Here is a 26905-nt window from a genome sequence, read left to right on the forward strand (position 1 = left end):
GCACAGATTTGATCAATAGGCTCAGCCAGGCTTGGGAAAACTCCCCATGTGGCTCCCTCTGATGCTGTCTTGGGTTCTTCCTACTGAGAGACACAAGATTCACAATCAACACAAGCACCTCTCTCCTCAGCGTTTCCCAGTAAAGATGTGCCATCTTTTGCTACCATTAACAGTACTTTAGTGGTACTGGAGAAATTAGTGTTATGAAGTCCCACATAGGATATTGATGAATTATTAAGCCAGTTTAGTTAGATCTCTATTATAGCTCAGTGAATAACGTCACGTCAATAATGTGCTCAGCACCAGTGTCTCTTGCTGTTGTAAATGTGACAACTCCTATTTAAGGTTTCAGAATGTAAAATCAGGACTCGGAGTGTGGAAAGTGGAGGAGACACATCAGCATAATGCAATTAGGGTCCATTGGATTAGAATTTGCAGGATGCCATTAGCAATCAGCTCTGGATGTAGATTATTGCCATAGTTCCATTTTTTCTTTTAGCACTAACACTTATCTTGTAAATTCTAAGTGTATAAAATAAATATGATATAAAATAGACACAAATAAGAATATACAGATGGTGTTAATTTCTCTGCAGCTTCTTGGCTATGTGTTGGATACGAGGACAGGGTACAGTTCAATTTGGCATTCCCGTGATGGCAGGAACTTGAGAGCTGGTAAATTCTCAGTTGCACAACTGTGTCTTCCCACCACCTGTCACTTTAAATTCTCTCAGCCTCTGTTTTCTCATCTGTAAAATGGGAGAAAGTTGTATACGGTTCAAAAGATTTTTCAGATTATTGCGAAAGGAAAAATAGTAACAAGCCTGTTATTGGGTGCTCGTTAGTTATTGCTGCTTTTATTATCACTGAGTACATGTGAACAAGGGTTTCTGTTAAGGGGATCTGGAGATGAGCTTTTTGACAAGTGTAAGAGTGGGAAGCACAGCCGTCAACCCCCACTGATGGGCACCTTGAGGCAGCACTACAGAACTCCCAAGTCCCAGGGACGGTAAGTCCTTCACTGCACTGCAGATATCAAGACCCCAAAGGCTGTAAGACTTTCCTGTGTCTTTTGGAGGCTGGGTTGTGTGCGCCCACACAGTGCCTCTGGGTTTCTCCATACTCCTGCCTCCAACATATGTATGTACAGATGTGCCCCTTCTTTTTGATCCTCTCAGTGATGACACCTTCCACACATGGTGACCAAGAGCTGCTACTGCGTGCCTCTCGATGTGTCAGGTATGCGGAGGGACCCTTGGTCGAGCCTCCTAGAGCCTGCAAAGCCCAGGAGGCAGGGGAGAGTGGGCTGAAGCATGCACTGAGTTCACCCAGCCTGGTCCCTTGCACCTAGTGGCTCCATTCCCAGACTAGGTACCTGGATCATAATGAGGGGAGATGGGGTAGTGGAGACAGCACATCCCCACACACAACTAATTCACAGGCAATTTATCATCAATGATGACTTAAAGTAATGATTGCTTTTAGAAAAAATAGACTTGATCTCTGGACTTATTTCTATCATTTTCCGGAAGGCCTCTTTGAATGGAGTAGTACCCCTTTCTGACCTCCTATCGCTGGTAAGTTGACTAAGTGCGTGAGGTGTTTGCTCTGCTGTGTGGCGGTCCTGGGGAAATAGAGCTAAAGGAACTGGAACCCATGGGAAGTGCACTTCCCTTTGGGGGCAGAGCTAGTAAATGCACAGATGGATGAGCTTGCTCTTGGGAGTGTGGTGCCCCTTACAGATGAGCAAGAGCAGAGAGCATGCTGCCCTCTGCATGAGCCTGAGCAGATTGGGCCATTTCCTCTGGAATTGGCCTTAGCTGCCCTGAGGGTCTCTGAGGGGCAAGGAGGGCTGGTCTGAAGGAAGAGCATTGTGGAACGCAGAGCAGCAATTAAAGTCAGGAGTACTGGAACTGTGGCTCTGCCGGTGGTTATTTGATAAAGAGCTTTATGAACTTGAGCTTTTCCGTCTGTGAAAGGGTGGGTGAGCGTGACTGCCCTCCTCAGGTTGTCTTAGGGATAGGCCATTGCTCCGGGGGTGGACTCCTGGGTGGTGCTCTGAGATGGCTCCCCACCGGCCAGGTGTGGCCCAGTCAGCCTGGGAAGAGTGAAGCTGTTCTGTGTGCATACAGATGGCGATGCTGAGCTTAGATGACAGTGGCACAGAGCTCTCAGGTGCCAGGTGCTGCTCCCAGTGGTCACATATTACTTCATTTCCAGGTGAGGCGACTACTGTGATGGTCCCTATTTTTACAGAGGAGAAAACTGAATGTGGAAGGAGAAGTGACTTGCCCAGTTGCAAGTGCTGGAACTTCTCCAGACCCTGGCAGTCTGGCCTGAGCCCATGGCCTTAATCGACACTTCTGGGGTTCAAAACTTGAATTTGGATCAAGGGGATTCAGTAGGCTTCCTTCAGCCTGCTTTGGGATCATGTATCATCCTTCACAGAGGCACTACTGAAACTTTCTCTGAGCTAGTTATGTTAATTTTATAAAATCAGCAGGAGAGATCTGCAATTCCTAATATGCTGTATTAGTGAAACACAATGGGCCTTATATTTTAGCAGTGGTCTTCAAAATATTAAGCATTCACCGAGTCCTCTTGTCTGCACCCTACCTTTGACTGTGCGAGGCTAATACGTTACACCTGTTCTCACAGTAGGCAGCTGAGGCCCAGAGCTTCCTTGACGAGGTGTTGTCAGAGCCGTGGACCGTGTGCTGTGTCTCCAGGTCAGCCTGGCTCTAGCAGCTCTGGTAAAACGACATCTCCCGACTTCTTGGTGAAATACTGCATACTCCCCACGTGGCTCCTTTGGTTTTAGGCAGAATCACATCTGAGTTGCGTGTGGCTAATTTTCAGTCATAAAACGATGTTAAGTTTCCCTGCTGTGTGACAACAACAAGCAACCCCTTCAAATCTGCTTTTATAGACCCTGGAATCACTGAGGGGAGTTTTAGAATTTAATAAAGACCAGATGAGGAAGACTTGGAGTATTGAAGGTGTCAACCAACTGTGCCACCATCAAGTGCCCCTATGTCCCAGGGAAGTAGGAGAAGGATGTGGTCACTCGTTGGTATCTTTCTGGAGAGCCCTGGGTGTTAGGGACAGGCAGGCTTCTGAGCTGCAGGGACCCTGACACTTTATGCATGGGAGGCCACCTCTGCGGCTGGTTCTAAAATGATGGGCAGTAGTACCTGAATTCCTAAGTTCCAATAATTTGACATTTCTAATTTGCCTGAGATGTTAAGTTTGTGAGCTGGTGAGGTTTGGAGAAAGGTGAGGGAGGCATTTTATAGCATTTCAAGGTTTAGAACTCTCAGCCTGAAGTTCTCTGTGATACACAAAGGTAGGTAGATGTGCAGGTAGATAGGAAGATACATGGACAGGTGAGTGGAGGGCAAGGGAAGGGAGGGTATAGAGAAAGCTAGCAGTTTATTTTAGGGTGGTGGGATTTTAGATACTTTTTGTCTGTATGTCCAAGTTCATCTGTCTTTTCTAAGTTTTTTTTTCCCCCTAAAATCAATCTGAGTCTGAAGCAGGAAGTGGCCTGAAATAAGCCTGGGGAGAAAGGGGTGGAGACATGGGAGGGGTTAGTCATCATCACTGTTGCCCACTGTGCGCTTTTCCTTTTCCTTCTGGGCGTATGGAGGGTTGCACCTTCTTGGGGGTAGGCCCAGCTGTGTGACTCTCTCTGCAGTGAAATGTGATTAGAAGTGACAGATGTCACTGTCTGGTGAAAGCCTTTGAGGTTTCATGTGCAGCTCATTGTGCTCTCTTCCCATTGCTGTGGAGCCTGGTGATGTTACAGAGGATGGAGGCTCCATCCAGTGAATCTCTGGCTAACACGAGAAGCGTGGCCCTCTGACTCGGGTTGAATGTGAAGGACAACAGTCCTGGGTTATTTCAAGGCATGGAAATTTGGGGCCTGCTCCTTATTGAAGCACATCCTGATTGATACAGAAGACCTTCCTCACCATGCTGAGTATGGACCACATCTTGTTGATCATTCCAAGCTACGAAGAAGGTTTTTATGTGTTTGTTTTGCCCATCCAGAGAACAGGATCTGGCCAAAAAAGACATGAACTTTTCATGCTGCAGATTGCACATGCTCATTGTAACTCTTGTTAATGAAAGACGTGGATTTTTTGGTGGTAGAGCAGTTCTGTACATGGAATGTGTTCATAGCTATGCTAAACTATACACATGACAAAATATCTCAGAATTATGCACAAAGATAGTCCAAACAAGGGAAGGAAAAAGAATACATGCCCACCCTGGTGAAAACCTAGTAATAAGAGAGGTCTAATAAATTGTGCCAGTGTCGATTTTCAAGTTTTAATTATGTACTTGCTACTGACCCTGAGAAACATAAAGGAACACAGGAATAGGTAAGATGTCACTGTTAAGGAAGCTGGATAATGGGTTCATGGACACTTGCTGTGCTAACTTGGCCTTTTCTTATGAGTCTATCATTAGTTCCAACAAGAAGTCCATGAGTTAAACCAAGACAGCAAATTGTGGCCTGTCACTAGTGATGTTGGCAGGAAATCTCACAGTGGCAAATTGGGTCTCCTGTCGTCGCCTAACAGCCAGCAGTTTGCCACTGAAAAATGGCTCTGTTTGTGGTAACTGAGCCCCTGCATTCCCATTCAGAGCATGTATCCTGGCAGACGTTTCTAGAAAGCTGCTGACTGTTGGGCTGTCAGAAGAGCAGCCCCACACCACACCCACACAAACACATACACACACCCTAATCCTGAAAGCTACACGTGTCCCCCCTGGACATGCTGTACCGCTCAGTTGCTCTGCTTTTCTCAGGGCCAGCAGCAAAAACAAGAAACCTGATGCCCAGGGCAGAAGAACTACCTGAATAATAGTGTGTGCGCCTGAACCACTGTCCCCAGGAGCCTCGTAACCCACGGTGGGTGGATTAGTCTGTTGAACTACTTGGCAGCTTGTGACCCCTTGCTCCCCCTGGATGTGTAAGTTCTGATTTTGTTCGTATGGGTAGTGGCAGTTCTGTGCTTTATTTTGAAGCCGGGGGAAGGCCAAAAGACAACCTAGCCACAGGAAGTTATGTGTGAGAGGAACGTATGGCCCCTGGGTCTTGGCTTCACGTCTTTGGAATGTTGCTTTGGGGTCGCCACCTGGGGACATTCTTCCTGTACTATGGGGGCAGTATGTACATGTGTTTTTATAATAAGTGGCCTGCATTGGCAAAGAGGGACAGTCTCTGTCACCTGCTCCACAGCATCATGAATGTGTGATACATTGACGTTTCTGTAAGATTCTGGCTCTCCTGCTCCCAGGGAAGTGAGCTGGGACCCAAGGAGGTTGGGTAAGGGGAAAAGGCCACTTTATTTGCTAAGTTTGAATGTCACATCAAGTATTTCAGTGTTTGTGAGGTACAGTAATCTCTGGGGGGGGGTGTACTTAGCCATTGAATGTAAAATCTCTTATGCTTATTTAATTTTTAGTCATCGGTTAGATAAATGTTGGTTACTCAGAAAGAAGATTGGGTTTTGCTCTTCATCTGGAGACCCAAGCTCTCTACAGGAGTGTGACCTAATTTGGTGCCACCCAGAGTCCTGATGACCTCTTCCTTCCCTATCAGGTGGGGTTGTGGTCTCACCCTGCAGGACCCTTCAGCCCTCAGCTCTCTTACTCTGACCTTAGGAAACTCTGATGCCCCCATGTATTGGCATTTCCTCTTTCCTCCGTCACACTGATGCTTCTTTGCTTCCTTCTGAAGTCTGCACAGCTGAGCATCTGCCACCTTTGCACCAAGACCGGGAATTAGCATCCATGTGGGTCGCTCTTGCCTTCGGCACCAAGGTGCTTCTGGAATTTGGGGAAATCATTCAGTCACTTTTTACCACCTCTCCCTACAACTGGGCTCAGTTAGTAAAAGTGACCTGGATCCTCCAGGATCTAACAGACAGTTGGTGGTCTGGTCCAGTGTTGTCTACTGGGAGGATCTTTGGACATCATAACATCATTTCCTCCTCTGACCCGCAGCCCACCAAACCTCCGCTGACTGCCAAGTGGCATCAGGACAAGGACTTGGCATAGCAGATGTCTTTGCTCCTCCTAGTTAAATTTATTAACGATCTTCTGTCTTCCAGACAAGATCTGAGCTGCTTAGCCCTTACCCTCACATCTCTGAACAGAAAATTCCTATTTGTCTGTTACCAGTGAGGAAACTGAGGCTTGGCAATGTTAAATGGCCCACAGTTGGTGGGCTCTCCAGCTGCCCCTGCCTGATGTTGACTGTTGAAAGCTTAGGACTTGGGTTAGAGCCCAGGACTTACACAGCCAAGATAAACTGGCTGCAGATACACTAAATCCAGCGTAGCTTTCACCCTCCCGAGTAGGACCGTCAGGGTGGGGATGTCCTCAGCAGTGCTGTTCGCATCGTTCCGTAGCATTAGAGGTAGCCTGTTGTTCTCCCTAGACTTACTCAAGCATCGCAGTCTAGACTGAAATTCCCAAGTTAACTGTTGGTTTCATGGGGCTCTTACCTGGACAGGCAGATGACCCTGACATTCCTGGCTTTACATCTTTGGAGGAGCTGGATCTAAGAATTAATGGTACTTAATGCCACACTCTAAAGGTCATCCTGACCTAATAGTCAGAAACTCCCCATAAACTAACAAGACAGGTCAGATGGGCAGCCCTGAGGTGGAACTTCCAGAGTTATGGCCAGGAAGACTGTATCCAGTGGAAGGTGACTATGTCAGTGCCCGAGTCTCCAGTCCTGGCTTCTTGCTACAAGGGAACTTGGGTTTTCGGGTCAGACTTCTGAGTTCTGTGATCTCTTGTAAGATGCTACCCTATAAAATGGGGGACATGTTGCCTCTAATTCAGTCATTTTGAGGATTAAATGAGATGTGTGCAAGCACCCAGCCTATGGCAGGCTCTGAGTAAACGATAGCCATCGTCAGCATCGTTACTATTTAAAAAATGCCCCACAGCCTGTAGAGTGTTCTGTGTCACTCAGCAGGGCTTCTCTTGGGGACCTGGGTCAGTCAGAGTCCATTGGAATACAGGAGTCTTGCCTCTTTTTGTTCTATCTATACATGAGTTATCTTTAATTTTTGGTACAGCCTTATTGGAAACATTTCCGTACCTAGAAGGTGATTTTCAAGGTTAAAATGGCATCCATGGCATCTCTGCCTGAGCCAGGCTTAGTGGTGGTGTCCCCCCTCAAGGTATCGCCTTTTGTAATGTAGATTGGGAAGAGTTGGAGTGAGCAAAGATCCTGCTCCCAGCCTGCCTGAATGTGCAGAGGGAGGCCCAGTGCAACGCCAGCCTCCCATGTTCTCTGAACTTGGCAGTAAAAGCCTTGTTCTTCCATTCATTCCAGTGATTTATATTCTCTCTGGGCGTCTAATATTAAACAGGGGAATTCCGACATGTTCCATAACACATTTACTGTAACTTGATACCATGAACTAAACTTGCTGTTATTTATCATTTCTTTTTATTTTCTCTCATTCCAGCACAAAGCCAAGGTAGAAGCAATGACCCTGGACCTCGCTCTGCTCCGCAGCGTGCAGCATTTTGCTGAAGCGTTCAAGGCCAAGAACGTGTGAGTGTTCCAGCTGAGGGTTATAGATCATAATTCCTGGCTATTGTTATGTCTTTATCAGATGAACACAATTGGGAGAACACCGTGGTGTTGTCTTGGCGTCCAAACAGGAGGCTCATTTATATTGGCCCTGTTGAGGTGTCCCATATTTTCTTGACTCTCAGTCACCCTCATTATGAGACGTGTCATCAATCTAATAACAGCTTCCCAGATACAAAAGGAAAAGACACTATTAAAGTACTAGTTAAGTGGCTAGTAAAAGCTGTACCGTGATAAGATGTACCCTGGTCATAGACATCTTTTCAGTGGATAGCATCTCAGAATCAAGGAAAAAAAAATGTTGGAATTGCATTCAGGAGCAAGTAAATTCCGTTACCCAGAACTGCAGGGTGCTGGAAATTGAGCAGTGGAGGGATGTGTATTTTGCAAGCCGTCAATGACTTGATGTGGTGCGTGCATACGGCTCCAAACACATAGACTAAAATAAGGAGAAACTTACTCCTGTTTTTAATTTTCATTCTTTTTCCGTCTTTCAAAATGCCCGAAGGAGAAAGCCCTAGTTATGGGCTCACATATTTGTGATTCCTTCACAGGCTGACTTCCATTTCCTACAGAGAGAGGGAGAGGTGAGAGAGGAGGGAGGTAAGGAAGGTGGGAGGGAGGGGGAGAGGAGAGAGACCAAGACTCAGACCCCAGGCTAAGAAAAGCAATAGTGGCTAGGTACATTTTAATGAAAATATTTTGATTCCAAATGTTTATTTTTATGGTTGACTCATGTGTAGTGCCAACAATATAGATTTCTCATTTATTAGTGGTTCAGATTGCATTAATAAATAACTTGGTTTATTTATAGTGAGGTGATGGAAATACGAGGATTAAGTGAATCATACTACAAATGGGGCCAAGGGTCGCACCAGCAGGGCTAGACACAGAGAGCTGCCATACATGACAACCTGGCCATAGGTTGGGCTCTGATGGGGACATTCGTTTTATAGTTCTTCTCCAAGCAGATGAAGGGTGTGAAGGAAGGGGTCAGAGACCAGGTCTGCAAATGGTATTCAGAATGACTGACCCTGCATGGCTGTCCGTCTCTTTCTGGGTCTTGCTCCATCTTTTGGACTGTAACAAAATTTGCTCTTCACATCTCTCTTCAGTGTGAGCAAGTGGCCTGAGCCTTGGGCTCTGGGTACCAGGCAGAGTTGGGGATTTTTGAGAGCCTTCTCCAAGTGCTGATCCTGCCTTCACAGGCACAGGCAGGTGACAGCCCGCAGCTGGTCAGTGGATCTGAGCAGGGGGCCTCCTGTGTAGCGCATGGCAACTGGTAGCTGCTACCCCTTGCCAGAGCGATTGGAGAAGACCAGGTATGGGGAATAGCAGTGGAGTTCAAGACAAGTGGTCATTTAGTCTTCCTCGTTCATTTATCTACTTGTAAGCACCTCCAAAGCCCCAGGCATTCTCCTGGGCTCTGGGAAGAGAGCGGTGGCCACTGGAAGCCAAGTTAGCCGCCAACAAGTCATCATCTCCGTTGTCAGCAAGCAGTGTTTTATTGCTAAGGGCTGACTCCGCAATCACACACGTCTGTGGTCATTTTGGAGGGAATAATTCTAACAAGCGCTGCAGCAGAAGTACCAGCTCATTTACTGGGGGCTTATTATGGGCCCCACACTAAGAAGGTTTTGCATGCATTTTCTGATTTGCTTTTCGAAGCCATCCTTTGGGGGCAAGGTGTGACTGTCTCCATTGTACACATGAGGAAAGGGAAGCTAGAAGGAACAAGCCGTTCAAAGGCCTGCGGTTGGTAGAGGGGCCGAGAGCCCATGTGGTCATTTGCACCCTCTTGACCACCACGTGGCACTATTTTTTTTATTTTAAATAGGATGGAAACTGAGACTCAAAGAAAATGAGTGATTCTCCCAGGGGGACTTGGCAGCTGGGGGCAGATGCAGGATTTCAGCCCTCTGGGGCTCCCCGCTCTCCCACACCCTGCTGCTCCAGCCAGGGCTCACATTCACTGCCTCTGATCAGCTCCCTCCAGTTCCTGCGTCAGCCTGCGCTGGCACTGAGCAGCTTTTAGAAAACAGCCAACTGTTACATAATAGGATCTTCTTCCACATCTTAACGGGACCATTAGTTTTTAACCATTAAGTAGTTTGGAAATCAGCGAATTAAGTGCCTTTTGTAATCATGAAGCCCAAACTCTTCTTGGAGGGAGCTATCAACCATTTTTCTGTAATCCTAGATTTTATCAAATGACTTTGACTTTCTCCATTTGTAGGTTCAGGCACAAGGGCAGTTTTTCCTTTGGAACACGCTGTAGCACTCTGTGTCTGTCTCTCGAGAGTACAGGATTGTACAAGGCTTAGAGAAATATTGTGGTGGTGAAAATATGCATACAAAAGCAAGCGATTTGCCTTCTGAAATCCTGCCAACGTGAAATCTCTCCTGGATAGGCAGATGACAGTTTCGTACTCGTAGGTCTTTAGATTCTGAGAACTGTCAGAAGTGAATTTAAGTGCTGGTGACTGGGCTGCCAGAAAAACATGTGTAACTCTATTCTTATCATCACCTCCCATCTTTAGACATTAAAATTTCCTTGTGTGTAAAACATAATGACAAATGAAAGCAAGCCTGCCAGCTCAGAACCCAATCTCTTTTGTGCTGTTGGACTGAAGAGAGGAAAAACCCTTAAACCTAAATTCCACACGGACCCCCACACTCGATATCCCGTTTCAGAGCTGTGTGAACAAGCCGAGGCTTCCCTGGGTTGGGCCCCGGTGCAGACGCCTCCATGCCTGCTCCAGCCCAAGCGTGGATAGGCAGTGTCTCCTGCGTCTCAGGCTGAAAGAGGAAGAGACGCATGTGCAGACGTGGTGGGAAACGCAGCCTACCCTGCAGCCACCCTTCCCGGAGACCTTGCTATGTATTTTCAGTGTGGATTTCTGTATTGGTTATGTATTGCTGAGTAACAAATCACCCCAAGTTTTATGTCTTAAAATCACTATGAAATATTTGCCTCTCTCCCGCTCCCTCCATTCTTCCCTCCATCTCTCCTGGTTTGTTCACATGAGGATTCAAATGAAATCAGGGCATTTTAATCTCTAGGTACTCAACCATTTTTTTTTTCAATAATGTTTAAATGCAATTATAACTACACCCTGTGGTGTCATGTTACATGTCCGCTCCTCTCCTTGGTTTCCTGTGGAAGGTAGCTAGCGCACTAGGAGCCGATGGGCTTCATGTTTACATTTTGGTGGGGCCGCTTCACGGGCTGGGCTGTGTCGCGCCTGGGGGACATGTGTTTCCTCAAGTCCCAGCATGACTTTTCTCCTCCTTCTCCGTCCCCCTGCTTGCTCTGCCCACTTCTTCTCATGCAGTTATTTTGTTCTTCTCCACTCCTTCTGGGTGGTCAGCCCAGGAGCCTCAGCCTCCTTCTAGACAGCTCTCCCCAGAGTCAGTGGTGGTGGTGGTCAGCCAGTGTGTCTCAGGTCCAATTATTTTGGGCATTACTGGAAAGTTCCACCCCACAGCTTGTGGTAAGTCCCCACAAAACTGAGTTTTGAAGGATGTTTTTGTTTAAACAGTGATTCTGGAGCGGAGCCAGACTCTACCCTGCCTGGCTGGCAGAGGCATCCCTCAGAGCATGAAGAGCTGGGACCCTTTCTAGTCGCTCAGGCCGATTATCAGGATGTTCTGCCGCAGGCTGGGAAACAGTAGCAGGCTTCTCGGGATGCTTTTGTGTGGTTCCTCTTTAGTTGTAGCTCCTTCATTTACTGGAAAGTTCACATTTTGAATAAGCCCTTGAGGAGTTCAACAGCTTTGAGAATTGGTGTTCCATAAATAGTTCTTCTTAAAAAATGTGTTATACTTTGAGTTCCACAGATCTGCCCCCAAGTGGACACCTGGATCCAATTCTTGTACTTTTAACAATTGGGGATGGCAAATACTATGGGGTGTTCATTCTTGAGTCCCTATTGTCAGCCAGCACTTTTATTATTGATCACGGGTTTTGATTTAAATTATAATCCCTGCTACTCAGGAGGCTAGGCAAGAAGATCTCAAGTTTGAGGTCAGCCTTCGCAAAGGAGCTGGGTGTTAAAATAAGTGTGCTACTCTGAAGGTTTCTTGAACTTCATTTTTGATTCTCGGTTTATTTCTCTTCTTACCTTTCTGTCTCTAGTATCATTCAAGGAAATCAGGTTTCCTTTCAGTTAGGAGATCATATAGAATTCTGTTTTTAAAAAAGGTTAAGGTTTTTCTCTCCTGACTCTTTAAGCATTTGAGGAGAAAAATCTTTAACAAAGTTGTTTATTTTCACTTTCTACTAAATTACTTTCACAACTTGAACATAGTAATCCCAGATACAGTATTCTTGGATGCATATTCTCAAATTTTCTGTCTCCTATCCATTTATAGAAGTGGGTGAACTATAAATCAATTCCAAATTTTGAGGGATAAATTACTCTGAAGACCAATGTGTGAATTACACATTAATCTTTCTTTTTCTCCCTTGCTCAATTTTAAGAGTAATGTTTTAGCCAACATATCTGCATCATTCTTTGCTCAAAATGAGAGATCTGTTTTGGTTTGCCTAACAGGGGATCATGTTGCTTTGCTGTTCTACACAGTATGAAACAGAATGAAAAGAAAACAAAGTCAGATTTTAACCATAATGAATGCTCGAAATCTAGATCTTCATTATGATTTTTTTTAAAGAAATGTTGAAGTCTGAAAGCTAATTTTTCCTCCATCCGATACATTTTCCATGTTAAGGCACTGAAAAGTAAATCACATTGTGAGATCTTTAGGGTATCAGGAGACATCAGGGGGAATACATTCTCATAAGCAAATGTTTTGCCTTTTTGATATTTAATTCTTTAGGTACTAAATCTTATATGTAATTCTTTAGAAAATATTTCTAAAATAAATCATACATTCTCATCCTTAATTAAACAAAATACTAACTTGAAGCAGTGCAATGTGGAGCTGGGGGCTCAGTAAACTTCTGTAAAGAGCCAGAGAGTAAGTATTTTAGAAGTTTCAGGCCATGAGATCTCTGGTGCTGCTGGCCAGTGTAGCATGAAGGCATCCACAAACGATGTGTCTGTCAATGGATGAACATGGCCGCGTTCTGATAAAACTTTATTTACAGTTAGGGGGCCAGATTCAAGGGCAGTAGTATGTTAACCCCGGCCCAGCAATCCACAACCCCTGGTATTGTGGAAATGACACAGGTCTGAGAATCAGTTTTATGTTCCAGGTCTACCACTTAACTAGCTCTGTGGCCCTGGGGAAACTACCTAGCATGCGTGGGCCGGCCTTTCCAAGTCTGCAGAAAGTGGATGCTCACCTGTGCTTTAACGTGTTGCTGGGGAGATGAGTGTAATGTACCCGACAATGAGGTTCGCCTCAGTGTACGCTGCACTAGACTGTAGGTTTGCATTGTTTCTTATTTCCTTCTTCTCTTTGTTATACATGCAGAGCCGTGAGCCTGGGGACGCTTCACGATTCTGTTGCAGGGCAGATGGCTGGATTCCATGTTCTCTGGCATGGCTCTGTGTCCCTTGGCTTCAGGCATGTTTTCCGAGGACCTGAGCTTCTTGAAGAGCCTGCTTTGGATAAGTGAGATGCAGAGGGACATGTCCTGGCACACCCCAGTGCTCCCTGCACCTCCTTCCTCTGCCTTTTAAAAATTATTCTCCTCACTTCATGACTTACTCAGCACCAGGGACTGGGCTGAGCATGGAATCAAGCCAGTTATTGGCCTTCTCACTTCTCTGGTGCCTTACTGTTTTCTCTCAACAAGAGTCACGCTGCTAAAGAACTTATTTATTTATTTATTTATTTTTGTACTAGACACTGAATCCAGTGGTGCTTAACCACTGAGCAACATCCCCAGCTCTTTTCATTTTTTTATGTTGAGACAGGGTCTCACTAGTTGCTTGGGGTCTCGCTGAGTTACTGAGTCTGGCTTTGAATTTGAGATCCTCCTGCCTCAGCTTCTCAAGTCGCTACCACACCAGGCCTGCTTAAGAACTTTTGACAGCCTTATATGATTCCAGTCTTTCAAAAAACATATCTTAGTTGGAGAAAGATAATTATTCAATTAACTACAAGTTTCTTTGTAATTAAATTTGCCAGAAAAAAAAACCATAAACTTTTGATTCACCTTTTTGATGCTGCTAAAAATTCATGACTGTTGAGGAATAAATGAAAATATGTGTCAACTAACTACTGTGACATTTGTAAATGAAGCACTTTTTATTTCTCAACAAAATTTTGGGTTCAGCTATTCCTGTCAGATCTTATGAAACCAAATGGGTGCATGTTAATTAAAGACACACAAAAAGAGCTCCAACTGGGCAGAGTGGAAAGCAAGCTCTGGAGAGTGGATGCAGTTTCTCTGAGGCTGCTTTTTCCCCACACCTGATCATCCACCAGTACTTGGATAAGCTGAGGCTCTGTCTTTACATCTAGCTAATACTATAAATTTCATTGCGGGGTCAGGGTAATGATCACTTAAAGCACCAGGCAGACATGGCTCAGCAAAGTTTTTCTGTAAAGAATCGGACAGTAGAAGTTTTATTTTTATGAGCCCGGTGGTTGGTTTCTCAACTGCTGGACCCTGCGGAGTGCTTTGTGGAGTGTGATCATGGTAGTGCCAGAGTGGCCGCAGACAATGTGTACAGACTAGGTATGGCTGTGTTCCAATAAAACTTTATTTACAAAAACAGGAAGTGGATTGGACTTGGGCTATATCCTGGTGCTGCAGTCTACCACCCACTGGACTACAGCCCACATTGTCCCTTGAAATGCAGCTCATTTTAGTAACATCCTATCTCGAGAAGTACTTGCCATTTTTCTTGGTAAAGGGATGATGTGAGGCTCAGTCGAGATACTTAAGTACACGTAGCTAATGTCTACAGTGTTAATTTCCAGTCTCTGCAGAAAGTACCCTGAGATCCTTAACAGCTGAGAAGAGATGAAGAATTTGAGTAGCAGTCTGCTGTGCTACATTCTGGAAATGTCACCATATGGGAACGCAGGTCAACTAGGATGACGGAGGCTGTTTAAATGAGACAGGGAAGCCCTAACTGGAGCTTGAAACCACATAGATGACAATGATGCTGCTGCTGGTATTTATCAGCTGTTTATCCTGTCACACACAGCTGAGCACTTAAGTGCCATCCCCTCTTATCCTTGCAGAGACTTGGAGGATAGGTCAGAAATGGCAGAAGAATGGGAGAGTCCTGTGGTTCAGCCCAGTATAGTGAATAATCACATTATATAGATCAAAAACATTGAGGCTTTAAGAGGGAGAGTGTTGACTAAGGTCAGCTGGCCATAGGCATCAGGGCTACTGCTTGGGCGCAAATCTGACACTGAGCTCACATGGACAGTGCTGTGGGGCGTCAGAGAGATCAGTCCCATTTGGGAAATGCAGCATGTAGAACACATTGCCTCTGAAGGAGATTTGTCCCATTAATACGATGGATGACAACTACTGCCTACTGGGACAATTATTAAGGTCACTTCAAGGTTGGAGGAGAAGCTGCTTACAGCCAATTTTCTATCACCAGAGAAAATTTGTTTGTTAAAAAATGTGTAATGTAGGTTAAACAAACCCAGTAGAAGACAGGCGCATCCCCTCAATTAAGGTTCTCAGGCTGTTCCACCAAATGTCTAGAAGGCTCTCTCTGTGGAGTCGCTTTTGGCAGAAATAGCAGCTATTTACTCTCCTTTGCAGCCATTTTGATACATTTATTCCAAATGTCAGTGTTCCTTTTCCCTTACTTCCTACGTGTCTTCAAAACGATGCCTATCAGGTATACAGAAGAAGGCCAAAGGTCATTTTTCTATTTACCCCTCTGCGCCACCAAATGATTGCTCTCAAATGCAAAGCCAGCCCTGACACTGACCTGCTGGGTTATGTTCTGCCACCTGAACTGCATGGTGGCACTTGCTGGTGTGAGCCACCCTGGCTCCAGAGAGCAGCCTCTTTTTCCCCATGTCAGTCATGACCATGTCCTCCTGACCCCAAGTCTTCACACCCTCTCCCTCACAGAAATACTTTCAGGTTGTGGATCCTGACTCTGGGCCTTTGTGTACTGGCCCCTCGTACCTGTCCATAACCTGCTCATGGGAGGCGTCATGTCCCGTCCTGTTTAGAGCTTCTATCTTCCCTCCTGTCATCTCGGCACCACGGTGGAAGAGTGGCACGCACTTCTTGGAGCATCAGCAGCCTAGCAGCTCACCACATGCAATACTTCTGGGAGCTTTTTTCTGTATTGATTTTTCTACGTTAGTCTCGGCCCCAGAGGAGCAGAGACCTTGGCTAATTCATCTTGGTCTTAGCTCTGAATGTTTGCACTACAACCTACCAAGATGGTGACCTTGGCAAATTTCTTAAAGAATCTTCATGAACTTCAGTTTTTTCATCAGTAAAAATGGACGATGAGGGTAATACCACTTGGGGGCTATCAAGAGGACTAAATAAGGCTTGTAAAGCTTGGTACCTTGACACCCATTGACCACTTTCTAAATTTTAGCTTGTGTCATCATTGTTGTCGTTATCATTACCGTCATCCTTTGCAGGGGTCACATCCACTGCCTTTCAGTAAGCTCGGGCAGGGTGTATGGATGGACAGATGGTTAGATAAGAAGAAGGAAGGGAGGAGGGAAGGAAATAATGGAAAGACCTACTTCCATCTGGTGAACTGAGCTTTACTTTTAAGGTGCCAATCCTCAGTCATCCCAAGTTCTTGAATTGAGTTGTATGAAAGTTGTGTTTCCAGATCTTGGGAAGAATCATATACACAATAGTCATTTTAGGCAAATATGTGTAAGTTTTCCTTCTATAATCTATAAAAAATGTGTGTCTGCCCTTGGGCAGCCATGGACCAGGTGACTGGCAGCCTAGTATTGCTTAGAGTGGACAGGGACTGACACCTCTGAGCCCAAGCCATCCAGTCTGTTCTTTGAGCCATGCTAAGACCACCCACAGGACCATCCATGCCGCAAATCCGTGGCAGTATTAACGTTTGGTTACTCTCAGAGAATGCCTGATTTATGTAAGACTTGGAAAAAGCACTGACAATTCTGTGGCTTAGAATTATACTTCCAACTTGGCCCACGAGCTGAGCTTGTTTTTCCTGTGTCCCGTGCTAACCACCTCCACTACCACATTGTAATTCTAAGTCTGTGTAATCGACATGTTGAGAAGCTACACTTAAACCACACCAAAATCATGTTTTAATAACGTGGGGAACCATCTACCCCCTCCCCCCAAGTAAATTGTCGAGAAGCTAATTCTTGTCAGCCTGAAAACTTGAGTCAACATTTGCAGTGAATCAGCCCCGCTGAGCTGTGCAGCCTGGTGAAAGTCTCCGGGGAAGATCATATTTTTAGTTGAAGCACTTGTCACTGCTGTTTTCGGTTCTCTAGGTGCGTTCTTTTCTTCATTTTGGAAGAATCTATTGAGTACCTCACCATTCAGAAAAGCATCCGTGTGTCCTGTCCATTAGCGGCCGTGTCCTTCATTTCACCCTCTGAGCTTGGGCTGCTCTTACAGCGTTGTCACCACCTGATAAGGAAAAAGATTTGAGCTGTCATTACATAATCGTTGGTAATCAAAAACAAAAAGGAAAAAGTTGTCTGGTCATCTCAAAAGTGCACCGTGGGTACGTGGGCAAATTGTAGGCTCTGGGAATGAATCTGAGCAACTGTCTCCAGCCAGAGAGGATAGTGATGCCTCGATTTCCCATATCAGACCTGTAAGCTCCCAGGACGTGGTCACAGTGCTTTTCCCACCTGGCTGTGCACTATGTCAGCTGGGAGTCTTCTAAAACACTGATGTCTGGCAGCTACCTTAGCTGTTCTGGCTTACTGGATTTGGGACTGGGATGCACAGATGGATGGAAGGAAGGGATTGTTTTGGGGAGTGCCCTGGCACTTGGACTTTACTCCCCAGGTACCTCCCATATATATCTGGCAGATTTGGAAAACTGATCAAAGGCCAGAAAGCACCCAGTTCCCATACCCTGATTGTTCTTTGCCATCTGGACTTTAGGAGGGAAGGTAGGTTCTCGGTTCTCCTCTGACCCTCTCCCCTAGCAACTCATAGCACAGAAAAGGGTCTCCAAGACCTTTAATGTAGCTACCCCCAAACACCTGAGCTAGGTCCTCAGACCAGCTTAAAGTCCTACCTGAGAATTTAATAGCTCTGGACAAGTTACTTCATTTCTCTGAGGTTCAGTGTCCTGGCCTGGGAGGGGAATCTGATGATGGGTCAGCATTGCACAGTGGGAGTCATTCAGGGAATGCCAAAGGTGTGCCGTGCTCAGAGCAGAATGGGTCCCTAATAAGAGGGGCTCTCTCTGTACTCATCCCTTTCTCACAGCAAATTCAATGAGTTTGGGGGGTAGGGTAAGGTAGGGGTGGGGGTGGGGCTGCCCCAGGCCCCTTGGCCTACAGGGAGAGAATGTGGAAGACTGAGCAATGTCTGCCCAGGGTGGCCTGCAAAGTAGGATTCAACACCAATGCAATGATTTATGGTTGTAAATTAATGATCCCTGCCCTCAGCCCCTCCCATGGTCTGACCTTCTTGGGTGTTGTATTGTACTTGCTGTGTTTTACATAACCACTCAGCAGACGCAGCGCTGAGACCAGAACCCTGGGTGACCCACCTCAGGTTCCTTGGCTGCAGCTGCGTGGCTCACCCTGGGAAGGCCATTCCACATGGAGTTTATAGTGGTGACTTTTCTCTTTTAAACTTAGAGCTGTTTATTTTTCTCCGTATCTTACAGCATTATGTAACCAATGGAAAAAGTTAAATTGTATGCAAAAACTTATAATAAGGGGCAGGTTAACCACCAGGCCACCACAGGGGTCACCATCACATCCTGCCTTCTCCATCTGTGTGCCGATAGACTCTCGTAGCGTGGCGCGGCCATGTTCTGCACATCCTGTTGTGAAATCTGCTTGTCTTCATATTTGGTGTGTCATGGGCAGTTTTATTGCTACTAAATATTTCTTTTATTTTAATTTTTAAAATTTAACAGCATCTGTACCATGCAGCTAAATTTTTTTAACCTGTCTTGAATTGTTGAAAGCTAGGTTACTTTTTATTGCATTTTAATTTTTTTTTCCTCATTCTTGCCACGGCTCACACCATGATGGTGTCCTTTCCTATTAGGCTGCATTTCTGAAAATTCTGGGTCTAAGCATACGGACACCTTTCAGTACAGCTGCTCTAGGAAACCAGATGACCTTCCAGAAAAGTAATGAGCAACTGTTGGCCAGTCACTCCTTCATCAAATACTAGACAATTTGGTGTTATTTTTAACTCTTTGCTGTAAGACCTGAAATTTTATTTGTAAAATTCACATTGATTTTATTATAGTCAAATGGTTATTATAAAATGCAGGGTTCCTGTTTATAGGTCTCTGAAGTTCTGTTTTCAGCTGCTTGCTCTTGTGCTCTGAGCCGGTTATAACCATGGAGAGAAGCAGGACTTAAGGTCTTTTCCTCTTGTGGACAAGGGAGAGTGAGCTGGTGGAAGAGCACTGGCTGGGCCAGGACAGACTGTTGGCTGTCCACTCTCTCCTCTCTCTCCTCGTTCCTAGCTCATTCTTTGTCTCAGGTGGCAATGTCTGTGTCTCTTCCTGGGACCTTTTCTTTAGAAGCACAGCTCCAGCAGGTGACTCTCCAAATGTTTAGGAGACTTTCTCTGACTGAGTGCTGCTCTGCCACAGAAAGCAGGGCCCTTTATTTTCTCTGATCCAGACTTGAAGAAATGCATCCAACAGAGGACATGTTTCCAGTTCATCTTAGACAAGAACTAGATCTGACCCTTCAGTACTCTTGTTCCAAAATGGGTGTCAACCCCGGGCTGCTCAGCCCTGCTGGACCCAGGGGTCTTGACCAGGCTGATCCTTCTGATTGCTCCTCCCCATCTTCCATCCTGTGGGAAGGTCTAACCAGCCAGGCGCCCCTTCCCATTACGTCCGTTTTATCCACTTCTCCTCTTCCACCAAGCGTGGAAGGACAGGTCTAGGACCGACACCTGTGCAGGCTGGGAGCCGTCATGGTGCCCACGCTGCCTCTCCTGCCCTGTGTTCCCTCCTGCAGGGATGCTGGCTTGGATCCCATCAGCCTGCTTTCACTGCGTTTTAAAAGGCTTTCCTATCTTGAGGATTTTTTTCAGGTAGATTTTTGACCTCTTGGTTTTGGTATTATATACAAACGGCTACTTAAGTTTTACGATCCCAGAAATGACACAGGCTCATTGTAGAACATGTGAAAATGCATGGAAAAGCGTAAACACAGAAAGGAAACTCACTCATGACCTTCCCCCGACTAATTTGTCTTTATGTTTTTACTGTGGAGGTTTTCAAACATGAGCGTAGAAACATACAAAGGACCTTTAAACACCCTTCACCCAGTTTCTGTAATTGTCAACATATGGCCATTTTATTCCATCTTGAGGCCCTTCTTGCTAAATTATTTTAGAGCAAATCCAAGACATCATAAATTTTCAACCATGAATACACTATTACCTCTCAATTAACACCATGTTCATATTTCAGAACATCACCTCGTTAGTTTTTCTTCCCATAGAATGAAAGAGATGCTATAGGAAAGTCGTTAAATGAGTGTGTGTCCATAAATATGTAGTTCACATTTTTTTAAAATATTTTTTTAAAATATTAGATGCTTCTAATAGCACCTACCCTGCCCCCAGGTTTTCCATCATCATTTAGTGAAGTTAGTAAATTGGCAAAATGATACCTTCCACTCGTGAGAAATATTGCAAATAAAATTTTAAACAAAAAATATACCAAAGCTTAAAAAAAAAGTCTTTTTTTTAAAGTGACTTAACTGCAGGCGTAGAGCATGATATGGTAAGATTCTAAGTTGAAATAATGTCATGAGCTAAATTCATGTTGCTTTCAACCGCTGTTCCCCACCCCACCCCACCCCCAGTGCGAAAAACCTCCACAATTTCAAAACTTTTCTTTCCTTGATTGGTGTCTGGCTGTGCCTTGGTGTCCTGTGAGAATGGTGGTGTTTGTACCAGGTGGAGGTAGGTGGGAGCTGGGGAGGTGTTAGCCAAAGCTGCTCTAGGGAGAGGGGAGGGAGCCCAGCTGGAAGCTCCTCAGCTCATCTTGAGTGGGAATGTGCTTCTCAGAGCCCAGGGCATTTTGTTGTTGTTGTTGTTGTTTTGTTTTGTTTTTAAATACAAACATAATTTACATACTATTCCATGCTCTGTTTCACTGTGTACAAGTCAGTGTGTTTTCCTACATACACGGAGCTGCACAATCATCACCACTATTGAATTCCAGAACATTTTCTGCACTCCACAAGGAAACACCATAAGGTTAGTGGTCATTGCCACGTCCCCGTCCTCTAGGTCTCTGCCAGCACTAATCTGTGCTCCGTCTCTCCCGACCTGCCTGTGCAGCACATTTCCTATGGGTGGAATGACACCACGAGTGGTCTTTGTGTTCTCCTCCTCTCACTGAGCATACTGGTTGGGAGTTGTCAATGTCATAGCACTTGCCAGGGCTTGCTTCCTTCCTTGTGGCTAGAAGATTATTCCATTATATGGATCGACCACACTTTGGGTATCCATTTGTCAGATGAGGATCAACTGAAACATACGGATTGTTTCCACTTGGGCTACTAAAAATAATGCTACTAGAAACCTCAGTTTTCTTCTGACCTCTTGAAGACTTCCTGAAACCTGGGGCTACAGGAATGGGCAGGTCGGGTGGTTGGGTCCACTGAGGCGGCCCTCTTGAAGGAGTGTCTGCTGGGATGTGCCCAGTGGTTGTCCAGTCCCTGAGACAGCTCGTCTCCCTTAGAGAAGTTTCCAAGTGCGTGACAGAGCCAAGAGGAAACCCTTTTTATTTTAAGAAGTGACCGCTGTCTCAATTATTTTGTAAAGTGTTCCTTTTCTCTTGACCTCTTCTGACCCAGAAAATAATTCTAACCAATCAGCATGGACTCTCTTTGGCACTGGGGTCCAGTCACTTTGCAGGCTGGTGACAGGGGGGCCACACCACTACCACATGCGAATTAATCCTCGACTCCAGGCCTCCCGCTGTTCTCCGGCAAGGTTGTATTTCTTCATTAGCTATTCCCAGGGCCCAGGGAGTCCCAGAGGATGTCAGAGTACATTAATTTTTATCATAACATGGAATCTTTCAGGTCTGAATGGCAGCACACAGCTGTCAGGGGCTTTCTGAGCTCTATTACAGCTCCATATATCTCTAGGCAAAACAGAGGCAAGAGTCGTCCTTGGCAAGGGAGATGTACATCATGCATGGGATGTTTTATTGTTTGACTTGACCATGTGCCCGAGCACATTCCCCAAACAATTTTTTTTTTCTTACTGTCCACGTAAACTGAGCTTTGTCACCCCACAGTAAAACTCGGTCCTTGCATTAGCGCTGCAGAAAGTATGTTTTAAATAAGATCTCTTTGCATAATGGTAATGGAATCATCGTCTGGTTCTTGGAACTATTCTATAAATATATATATTAAAAAATGAATGTTCTATTTCCATGAATTTTCAGCGGAATTTATGCATTCAGAGTATTGCAAAAATCCATAAATAATGTCTTGTAATGCTTGCTATTGCTTTAATGTTCACAAAATGTAATTTTAATTTGAAGGAATGTTCCTGTGTTTCCACCAGAGCTAATTATTTGTTCATTGTCTTTATTTTGCCCACTTACTGATGGAGTAACATGCTTAAAGAAATGCAGTTTACTTGAGAAGACCCAGGTATTATTTTAGTAGCAGCACTGTTTACAAATACTGGTAATCAATTATGTGCCCTGCCCTGTGCCAGATGTGTCCCCCGTGGAGGATACCCAGACCCTCTGACAAGGAAATTACAGCCAAAGAGAGAAAGCGAAGTTTGAAGTTCTAAGAAAAACCATGCTCATCATGGGTGGTGTAGCCCAGTGACTAACTGTGGCTCCAGCCTTCACTCAGACTTCTGGGTACCTCTGTCATAGCAATGGCATGCTATGTGACACCTCGTGGACTTCTCCTTTAAATGCTCCCCTGCAGGTGCCAGTGGATGAGCTTGTAGCACCATTTCCCAAGGTTCACCTGGCACTCTTCATACCCAAGCGGTACCTGGGCATATGTTCTGTTTATCTTCACACGTGCTCATTTTTTTTTTTTTTTAAAGCTCAAAACCCAGAAGAGCAGCCCCACTTAGCAGATGTTTTTCCAAAGGATGAGGCTGAGAAATACTGATGAGTCGGTTCATGTGCATTTGAAAAAGTAAATACATATTGTGGGGGGAGGCTTCCACCAGGGAATGATACCTGGTGAGGGCATGTGGGTGGTGCTTGCCATCAAGGGAGATTCTGTGGATTGAAAGAGAAGACGACAGCAAGTGCTGACTGTATGCAACGATTTAAAAACACCTAGGAGATTCAGCGGGTGTGTACAAAGATGCAGAGATCTCTCAAGTGGTACCTTATTTAATTTTCAGGTATGTAGCAAGTCACCAAATGTGTGTTGTACGTCATTCATGGTCCTAGGTGTGGGTGCACACAATGACTTCAGATATGCTGCCTGTCCTTTAGGGCTTTCTGGTTGGTCCTTGAGACCTACTCCATTGTGGGTGTGGGAAACAGAAAGTCCTAGATAAAGAATCAGCTCTCTCCACTGTAACATCAGCCTAACCCCCTTCATCTGTTTGTATGAACTGTGTTCACACTGTTCAAGTTGACTTGTGCAGTTGCTCAACTCCATTTTAGCCTCTCAACCCTGCTGGCAGATGAGTGAAACGGGAGTTTGCCAAGAGAGCCTTGGGTAGCTTGCCCTGTCTTAACCTGTGGGAGCTTTGTTCAGTGAGGTTTTGAGATGATGGGTACCACTGGTTACTTTCCCTGACTCTTCCATTCCTTCCCATCCTTATGATGCTAGCCCTTGATTTTTCCATTTTATTAAATATTCCTGGAGAGTGAGAACACAGGACAATGGGGTACTTAAATGCAAAGGAGAACATGAGAAGCAGGTGCAGCAGCAGCACCATGGCCAGATCTGCACTTCAGATACAGCGCCAGGTGGACCCAGTGTGTCATTGTCTAGTCCAAGTGTTTTCTTAGAAAGCGGTAGTGGACAGGATGTGAACCTGTCCTGGTTCTACATTTCCCCACATTGAGAATCAATCAGGTGGAGAATTTGCTGCTAGTATTGTAGATGATGGGACGGGAAAAACATAAACAAGATAATGGACAGGCGGCAAAAATTTAAGGAAATAGCCAAAGCTAGTGTTTCCATTCTCTGTTAAGCATATGTACGGATGCTCCAGAATCCACCATAAGAAGTTGTCAATGGTGCATGAAATGAAAAATTCCTGGTGGTCTCCAGGGGATGCAGCCAGCGCTCTGCTCCCACTCCTGGCGATGGTTTTGGATTATTTTCTCTATTCCCGCTGAAATTAAAAAAAAAAAAATTAAGTGTGGCTAGGTTATCTTGACAGCAGAATCTGCTGCTTTTAATTATTATTTTAATTCTCGATGGTGTCCATCAACTTCTTGACATCTGCAGGGCCTTGAACTCTCAGAAGCACAGCTGATGGTCGCCGGCCACCCAAGCTGATGTTGGTTTTCTGTGTTGATATTTCTCTTCTGCGCTGTCCTTCCCATGTGTTTGTTCAGGAGGTTCTCTCCCAGAGATTCAGAGTAGGGACATGGGAAAGAATATATAGGTATTTTCTAAATGTGGAGAACAATTATGTATCTGTTTTATTGGTGGGCACCGTATTCCCCAAGTAGATTCAGAGAGTTAGGAAATAGGCAGCTTGTGGGTGGGGGGAAGGGAAGACTTGATTATCTGTCAAGGCCAAGGCTAGCCCTTTACATCTTGTTTCTAATTCTCACAACTATCCAACAAGGTCGGCATTATCCTTCCCTTTTACAGGGACACAGCTGTGGCCCAGAGGTTTATTAAGTTTCCTGAGGTCCACACAGCCGATGCCAGGCAGACCCAGGCTACAGATGAGTTTTACCTCTGTTACCTGCTGGAATTGCACTAAGCAAAAGAATTATCTTAGGAAAATACTATGATGCAAAAATAATAGGTGATAATAATAATCTTTTAACTGGAGATCATGCTTCATTTTTATTCTTTCAATAAAATGACTAACATTGCGGGTGTCTCATGTAAAAGGAGATCACTGAGGTTTGATTTTTCTTTCTAAAAGAAAGTAAATAAAAGATATTCTTAGTGCTGATTGATTATATTGTAATGTGGACTTCCCCAATTTAAGTCCTGATTTGTGCAAAAGCAGTGGCTCAGTACATGTGCTATTATTAATACTAATACTTAATACTATCAATTTTTTAAAAATCATCCTCCACAAGAGTATCCATGTAATCCTGACCTTGAGCTGGGTATGGTGGCGCAAGCCTGCAATCCCAGCAATTTGGGAGGCTAAGACAGGATGTTCGGAAGTTCAAGGCCAGTCTTAGTAGTTTAATGAAACTGTGTCTCAAAATATAAAATAAAAAGGCCTGGGGATGTGGTTCATCCACAGTGGTTTAATGTCCCTGGGTTCAATCCCTTGCACAGCAAGAAAAAGAACAACAACAAAAATGAAAAGAAAGAAAGGGATTGTGACTTTGAGAAGCTAGGCATACATTTCCCCAATACAACACACTACATAAGTGTTGTTTTGACATGTTTTATGTGACATGCAACTGAATTGTGCCAGTGGCATGCATGCTGCAGTTGGGGCAGCTGTGACCAGGGTGGATTGCCGAGGTGTGGAGGACCTTCAGTGGGTGCAGGCAACTGCAGAAGGAATCTCTATGATCCATGGGTGCTATGCCCTTGGATGCTAACAAAACCAGCCCTAATTACTTAAGCAGCACCCGTTTTAGGTTCTACAGGATTCCCCCCCTTCCTTTTCTAGGAGGAAAGGCTGCTGAATACCAAGTGTGACTGCAGAATGGTTGTCTTGTTGGAGTTTGGGTCTTTCCCATTGGATTTCAGGATGTTTCCAAATAGTATGGATTCTTGCAGCTTAAACGAGAGATGCCCCAGATGGTGTCACATTCTGTTCCAAGGAGGATTTGGAAACCATTTCCCTTTACATAGCATTCCATGTAGCTCATTCTGTAGCTGGGTCTGAAATGGAATCCCAAAAAGCCACAGTGGTCTTAGTATTCTGGAGGGAGTTTATTTAACCTGAAAATTCCTGCCTCGGGATTTTTGGGGGGCATGTGTTAACCATTTCATTTACAAATCTTCACTGTCACTCAACCCATGGAGGTGGTTCCTGCTGCTCTTCGACTCTTCTGGAACACCCACCTCCTTTGCAGATTGGAAACTGTGTCTGAGCCTTGGGTCCCTTGAGTCTTAATGGGCCCGTCTTGTCTCGAAAGCATAAATGACTCTGTCTTTATTGATCAAATAGAACCAATTTTACTTCTCTCCACCTCCTTAAGTCATTTTGTAGGTCATAATATATTGCAAAGCATAGCTATGCAAAGGGCGATAGGCCCAGTGTCATAGGGATACAGCCTCGATTGAGATGTGTCTGTTCAGGTATGTCCAGGAGCTGACTCTTCCTGCAGGCTGGACTCTGAGCAAGCAGACATTCTTCCACCTGGGCTCTGCTGTCTACTACTAGAGGAAGCATCACACACATAGGGTGTGGCCCATGGAAGAGACTGTGAAGTAATGTAGGAATGGAAACATCCCAGAGAGGATCGAAGACCAAGTCTCCTGGAGATGCTGCACCACAGGAGTTGATGTCTGTTTACCATGAACACTCAGGAAGTGTGGGCCTGGCTTGCTGCCGGTTACTGACAAGCAGTCAGCTGGACGCTTAGAAACTGGGCAGCAGGGTCAAAAAGGGCAATGGATGTCTGCCTAGGCAGCCGATGGGAGGCTGGTCCTCCTCAGGTTGGTGACACTGGTGGTTTGTGCCATGTGAGGACTTGAAAGCCAGGGGTCAGTTGTGTGACAGCTGTAGCTCCTGTCCCCTGCAGCTGTCTATTGATAGCAATTTTAAGGAAGGTGTGTTCTTGTTCTCTTAATGTCAGTGACACCAGTGTTGACCTTGTAAGAAAGAGGTCTAGGGACAGCATTTAAGATCTTTTGAAGAGGGGGATGTTGCTAACGTTCCAGATGAAGGGAAGGGCAAGGAGTCCTAGAGGTGAGAAAGGCTGCATCTTGTGGCCTGTGCAACTGGGACAGTGTGAGGGACAGCAGGAATGGACAGGGTTACAGCAGACAATTGGAGCTGTGATTTGGTCACTTTGACCCTGCATTTGTAGG

General features: G+C 45.2%; 1 protein-coding gene across 2 annotated transcripts in view; it reads left to right on the forward strand.

Moving 5' to 3' along the window:
• Nucleotides 1–26905, forward strand: part of Wwox (WW domain containing oxidoreductase) — an 862968-nt gene that overhangs the window by 219929 nt on the left and 616134 nt on the right. For both annotated transcript variants that reach the window (XM_026392988.2, XM_077792924.1), the window contains exon 6: nucleotides 7503–7591. In XM_026392988.2, the coding sequence (XP_026248773.1) occupies nucleotides 7503–7591 (89 nt within the window). The remainder of the gene's footprint in view (nucleotides 1–7502; nucleotides 7592–26905) is intronic.

This window comes from Urocitellus parryii, chromosome 15 (assembly GCF_045843805.1).
Source record: "Urocitellus parryii isolate mUroPar1 chromosome 15, mUroPar1.hap1, whole genome shotgun sequence".
In the NCBI taxonomy this organism is placed as follows: Eukaryota; Metazoa; Chordata; class Mammalia; order Rodentia; family Sciuridae; genus Urocitellus; species Urocitellus parryii.